At 52.1% G+C, this 6408-nt stretch overlaps 1 protein-coding gene across 1 annotated transcript; it reads right to left on the bottom strand.

The window, feature by feature from the left end:
* Window positions 1-687: 687 nt before the first annotated feature.
* FRMPD3 (FERM and PDZ domain containing 3) lies at window positions 688-5160 on the bottom strand (the record flags this gene model as incomplete). Its single annotated transcript, XM_010074258.1, has 2 exons — window positions 688-3530; window positions 4342-5160. Coding segments are annotated over 2 exons (3662 nt in total), but the record flags the coding sequence as incomplete, so codon positions are not given.
* Window positions 5161-6408: the final 1248 nt, after the last annotated feature.

Raw genomic sequence — 6408 nt, 5'->3', positions numbered from 1 at the left:
AACCCTTGCTTTTTGCACAGGCAGTACCTGTGCTCAGGACGAGGGCGTTGGTGCCTAATCTGTGAGAGTAGAGCCTGCTAGGGTGACCTAGCTCTGCCCCAGGATTATGGCATCCTGCCCATGCTAGGACTACTTCCCAAGCCCTAGCATAGCAGCAGGGACTTGCACCCCAGAGATCCCTTCTACTGCCAATTACATTGCATTTGTGGGCCAGGAAGACCCTAGAGGCAGAAGAGCTGTTTACGTGGCAAGATTCTGTTTTGTCTCCAAACTGCCCAAGTGAAGCCAGGAGATCTCAGCTTAGTTCCTGCTAACTTACTGGCTCACCACACATCGTGACAAAGGTCTTTGCACAAGTGAGGCCCAAAACCACATGAAACCAAACTAGCATGGAGACAGGGTGATTGTGCCCCCCAAGTACTGTCACTGACAAGCCAGCATGGGAGAGCAAGCAGAGCTTGAGATCTCTGATGAACTGGTTGCACAGTTTGCAACAGGGCATGAATTTACCCTTCAAAAACACCACCAACGCAACCATCCATTCTGCAGAGATAAAAGAGTGTCTCAACTACTGCAAACCCCAGTAGATGTGGGCCTGTAGACACACTTTCACACCAGACCTGTGCGATTTGAGAACCGCTAACACATGGCCTAGCACACACTGGCTTGTTGATTTTTGTAGCTGGCTTACTTATTGATCAGTGTCTTTAGGGAGCGCGTGAGCGTGCTCATGACAGTGGCAACTGTGGCTGACTGGCGGGTGAGCTGCTCCACTGTCTGCTGGTGGCTCAGCGTTCTGGCCGTGGACTCCTCTGCAGCCTTCAGGAGGAAGGTGTAGTTTCTCACCACTTCCTCTACCTTCGTCAGCAGCTCTTGGCGCTGAGACTCTGAGCGCACAACATACACCAGCCTCACAAATGTCTCGATGAGGCTGCTTAGCACCTGGAAGCTGCTCGTGATGGCGGAGAGCATGTGGGTAGGACTCTTGTCAACGGCTGCCACGCGGCGGCAGGATGCCCGAAACTCCTTGAATTTCAGGGTGAGCTCTTGCTTGTACTCAGCCAGCTGGGAGATGTAAGGTTTGCAGTCCCGGATGTCAGGGCTCACCACACACTGCCTTAGGATAGTCAGGAGCTCATTGGTGTCCAGCTGCACTTGCAGAAACCCATTGGGAAAGCTGTAGGCATGGCCTCGAAGGGTGTTGATCTTTGCCAAGCTCCCCTCAAAACTGGAGGTCCTTAAATCTATTTCCTGGGTCTGGCTGTCATTGGGACTGCTGCAGGCTGTTGCATCTAGCACCTGAAGAGTCCTGCTCATGACTGGGACCATCTGATTGTCCAGCTTCATTCCTGGGAGTATCTGCATGGGGATGGAATAGGACAGCTCATCCTTCTCGCTCCCATCATCTGCAACATCGCATTTCCTGTAGTAGAAGCAGTACCGGATGGAGCAGCACTTCTCATCCTCCATGTCTTCATCCTGCAGCTCAGCAGGATTTGGATACATCTCCTCCTGGACAGAGAACACTGCTGAAGCCTTCTGGTTCTTTTTCTCCTGTGCTATCTGGACATAGGAGGAGTCACCCAATCCAGAGGCTTCCTGGATTTTGCTCTTCAGAACAGGACAAAGGATGCTGGGCTCAGGCTCTTTCTGGGGGCCTTTCTGCTTGGTTGTATAGATGTTCTGGTAGATGTCAGATGACAGGGATGTCCTATCAGTCTTATCTATTTCACTGACACTGTAGCGACGCAAGAGCTTCCTGTAGTGTGGAGCACCTATGCACTCCCCCCGGGAAGTGCACGTTGTCAAACAGGACATGTTGTTCTCTGGATCTGACCGGTAGTCTCTGGACTCTAAACTTGTGGATCGTATTCGCTTGCCTTTGGAAGGGCTGCTTACGCTTGTCAACCTAATGGCTTCTGCCTGCTTCTGGTCATCAGTAACTTTGTCCCTCTCTCGCCTCTCCAGTTCTGGCATTACCAACTGGTTAGAGGGTGGCCTCACCCCCCTGCAAATTCGCTTGCAGTCACAGCTGCGCCTTTGCTCCCTGGACATCCCTGGGACTTTTTGCACAGGACTGCTCCTTAGCTGGCAGCTGCAGCGCCCAGGGGCAGGAGGGTGCAGATACTCCTGTGGTGGGAGGTCACCTTTGCTCTTTGGCTTGAGCAGCTCTTCAAGGAATTCCAGCTCATACTGCTTCACCTTCTGCAGCTGGGCCTGCCGCTCATCTGTTTCCTTCTTCAGCCGGGTTGGAAATGTTGCAGAGAACAGGTTCCTCAATCTGAAGGGAGCTTTTGGAGCTTTGGGTTTAGCTGGGAAATCAGCATCTTGTTGGGTCACCTCCAAGACTTTTTCTACTTTTTTGGATGGCATGGTGCTGATCTGTAGGCTCTCGGATCTGGACACCAGCTGGATTGGCCCTTTGGGTTCTTCACTGGTGCTCCTGAAAGTGTTACTGGGTGATGGAGAGTGCAGATTCTCAGCTTTTAAGCTTTTGGCTGAACCTTCCTGTTGCATTTTCTGTCCTTGGTTTGAAGGAGCTGTGTGTTTCTGAAAGACGAGGCTTGTGGCTTCCCCACCTGCCTTCAGACCTGGCTCTCCACTCGCTTTTCCTGCAATATCTCTACTCAGTTTTTGCTGGTAGCTTTTAGAAGCAAAAGACTTACCAGGCATCATTTCCTCACCTGCTGAGGTGAGGTGGAAAGCTTCAGCCTTACTGCCATGAGCAACTTTAGGACTTGGAGAAACTTCACAGTGCTGCTTCGGAGAGAGTTGCTGCTGCTGCTGACAGTTGCATAATGTCTCTGCAGTTTGTGGACCTCCTTTAAGTTTCAAAGGCTTGCTGCTGGCTGATGTACCATTCATGTTCTTGCCCCCTTTTGAGGCTGCTACCACTTGGGGAGCTAAGCCTTTTGCATTTGCCACTTGCTGCGGAGCAGCTGAAATGATGGCTGGAGTTACACCACTTTTTTGATCCAGGAGGAGCTTGGAGCTTGGCTGGACCTCTTCGGGCATCGTCTCTTGTATATCCTGTGCCTGCTCCCTGCTCGAGGCTGCTGTGGCATGCAGAGATACCTCAAAGGCAGCTTTTGTGTGGCCTGCACCTTTGCATTCTGAGCCTGGCACTGGAGCCCCCCTGTTCTGCTCATTAAGCTGGGGGGTCAGCACCGGCTGGACAGCCAAGGCGTAGCTCTGCTCAGCATGCTGCTGCTCCTGTTTGTTCTTGCAACTGATAAGGTTGGCGCTTTGGTGAGAGAAAGCTGGCTTCATTGAAGGGCTTGGCTCCTGGTGGGTGAGGGGGTAGGGTGAGGTGAGAACAGCCTGGGCAGCACAGCTCTGGATTCGGAAAGGCAAGTCCTTTCTGGCCAGGAGGTTTTCTTTGTTGATGTGTTGAGCGAGGAAGTAGGCTGCATTCTGATGCTGCTTCATAGCAGAGACCATCTCTGAGACATCAGTTAGCTCTGAAGAGTTGGTTTCATGGCCAGAATCCAAGGATGACTCAGGAGTGATGGCAGCCAGGACAATAAGACCTGAGGAGGGACACAAAGAAAACCCCCTGACAAAACTCACACTACACTGCTATGTGGAAGAGAGGGGAACTCCATGTGGCAAGAGGGTTCCAGGAATGCAGGACACAGCATTCCATCAGAGAAACTTCAGTGACTTCCTGGAACTAAGAGTTTATGCTTTTAAGCAAGGTCACTTGTCAGCACTGAGCTGGCTTACTAGCTCAATTCAGCAAGAGCTCTTGGCCCAGGAAAAGGTCCTGGAAAGCTTTCCAGTGTTAGTGATAGCAGAGCTACAGGGACTTGCCTGGAGCAAGAAGGAAAATCAGGGGACAGCTACTTTGCCATAGTCAGTATGGCAACCAAGGCAGGGAGGGGGACAAAGGACTGTGCTGCCAGCAGGCTGGTCCTGGAGACACCCATCTGACAGCAGGTTTGCCCTGTGAAGGGCTCATACACTGCAAAACCTGGGTGGGAACCTGCGAAGACCAAGGGCCATAGGTACCAGCTGAGTGGGGTCAGAGCAGGGAGGAACAGTACTCATGCTCACAGTACTGGTTTGTTAGTGCATCACCCCAGCATTGTGGCACGTGGACCATGGCAGATACAGGAGACTCCTTCAGCCACTATCAGAGAGAGGAGTCGCACCTCAGCTTCTTAGAAATCTTCTGAGCAGCAGATTGGCTTTTCCTGCTAGAGCCTGTTACCACAACTTAGTTTTTACTAGAAGCTGCTCCACAATCACATATAGGATAGGAGAAGAAGACTAAAGGGAAGGATGTACCATAGCGATAAAGGCTATAAGGAAAAACGAAAGTCACAGCCACTGAAATACCTGCTGTCTGCTGTGGTGGGGGATGTGGACAATCCTCTGAAGCAGCCAGGGCTTCCAGTGCCTGCAGAGTGGACACCAGGGCATCGTCCAGCTCTTGGGCATGGTCTCGGACTGTCCGTGGTTGCACGTTGTCTATTAGCGTGACAGGGATCTCATCATAGAGGATGCCACAGAGATGTCGGCCCTGCTCCTGGCTCTGTGCAGCTGCCCGGCGCTTGGGGTCATCCTCATCCGAGCTGTTGTCTCGGAAGCCAGGAGGAGGAGCGGCAATGGCAGGGAGCAGGGATGTAGTCTCGTCTTCTTCCTCATCACTACCAGGAGGGGGAAGTGACATTAAGTCCACCATATTGTCCCGGGTGCTGCTGGGCTTGCTCCCCTTGCATGAGGCCAGCCGGCTCTTGATTTTGGCTTGGCAGGACTCGCAGAAGTGCAAGGTGTCGCTCCGCAAGTGAGTATCTATGGTGTGCGCTCTGGCCCTGCTCGCCTGTCTGTCTTGGTCGAGGCCATCCGGGTCATACTTGTTAGCTGCCCCATTATAGCCTTGGCCAGAGCTTTTGGAAGTAGGGTCAGATTTGGTCCTGGGACGAGTTTCCTCAAAAAAAATCAGGTTTTCATTGATATCCATCCTGCTCTCTCTTTCCTTCCTCTGCTCTCGCATGTGCAGGTAGCAAAAGCTGATGAGCTCCGAGTCCGAAGCCCTGTCAGCTGGAGCTGTGGCTGCTCCGGCGCTGGTGGCAGAGCCACCCACCAACCCGCTCTCTTTCTTTCCCGTGTGCCCTGCTGCAGCAGGCCGGTGGAGGTTGTATGTGTTGCTGTAATCTAAACCAAAACCACAACAGGCATGTTAGCAGCAGCAGTTGGGAGAAGGGAAAACAGAATGGGGAAGCTCCTGCTCACCCTGGAGAAGCATCCACGTGCTGTCTGCCCTCCTGCCCTCAGTGTGCTGGACTGCAGTGGGAAATGTGTGTTCTCTGTGGCATAGCCATGCCACCTCGCTGGTCTTTTGAAAAACCATCTCCTGCAACCCGGTGGGTCTATCTGGCAGTAATGAGTGTACAGGAAGAAATGTCCTGCACATGCAGATCATAGAATGGCTTGGGTTGCAAGGCACCTTTAAAGATCAGCTAGTCCAACCCTTCTGCAATGATCACACTGCTCAGAGCCCAGTCCAACATGACCTCAAATGTTTCCAGGGATAGGCCATCTACCATCTCCCTGGGCAACCTGCTCCAGTGTTTCACCTCCCTCATTGTAAAAAAATGTCTTCCTTGTGTCTAGTCTGAATCTACCTTCTAGTTTAAAACCATTCCCCCTTGTCCTATCACTACAAGCCCTATTAAAAAGTCTGTCCCCATCTTTCTTATAAGCACCCTTTAAGCACTGAAAGGCCACAATAAGGTCTCCCTGGAGCCTTCTCTTCTCCAGGCTAAAAACCTAACTCTCTCAGCCTGTCCTCCTAGGAGAGGTTTTCCAGCCCTCTGATCGTTTTTGTGGCCCTCCTTTGGACCTGCTCCAACAGGTCCATGTCTTTCCTGTGCTGAGGACTCCAGAGCTGGATGCAGTACTCCAGGTGCGGTCTCAGCAGAGTAGAGCAGAGGGGTAAAATTGCCTCCCTTGACCTGCTGGCCACACTCCTCTTTATGCAGCCCAGTATACTGCTGGCTTTCTGGGCTGTGAGCGCACGTTGCCGGCTCATGTCCAGCTTTTCATCCACCAGTACTACCAAGTCCCTCTCCACAGGGCTGCTCTCAATTCCTTCATCCCCCCCTCAGCCTGTATTGATACCAGGACACAAGCTCTTTATTGTATTATCTCCCCCTGTCCTGCTGATGGAGGTGGAATGATAGAGTGGGTTGGTGGGCACCTGGTGGCTGGCCAGGGTCAACCCTCCACATGACCTCACCACTCAGTTTGGTGTCATCTGCAAATCTGCTGAGAGTGTACTCAGTCCCACTGTCTATGTTGTTGATGAAGATATTAAACAGTATTGGTCCCAGTATGGACCCCTGAGGGACACCATTTGTCACTGATCTCCATCTGGACATTGAGCTGTTGACCACTGTTTTC

Source organism: Pterocles gutturalis, unplaced genomic scaffold (assembly GCF_000699245.1).
Source record: "Pterocles gutturalis isolate BGI_N339 unplaced genomic scaffold, ASM69924v1 scaffold12842, whole genome shotgun sequence".
Taxonomy (NCBI): Eukaryota; Metazoa; Chordata; class Aves; order Pterocliformes; family Pteroclidae; genus Pterocles; species Pterocles gutturalis.
Note: the sequence above shows the minus strand (reverse complement) of the source record. Positions and strands in the feature narration are given on the sequence as shown.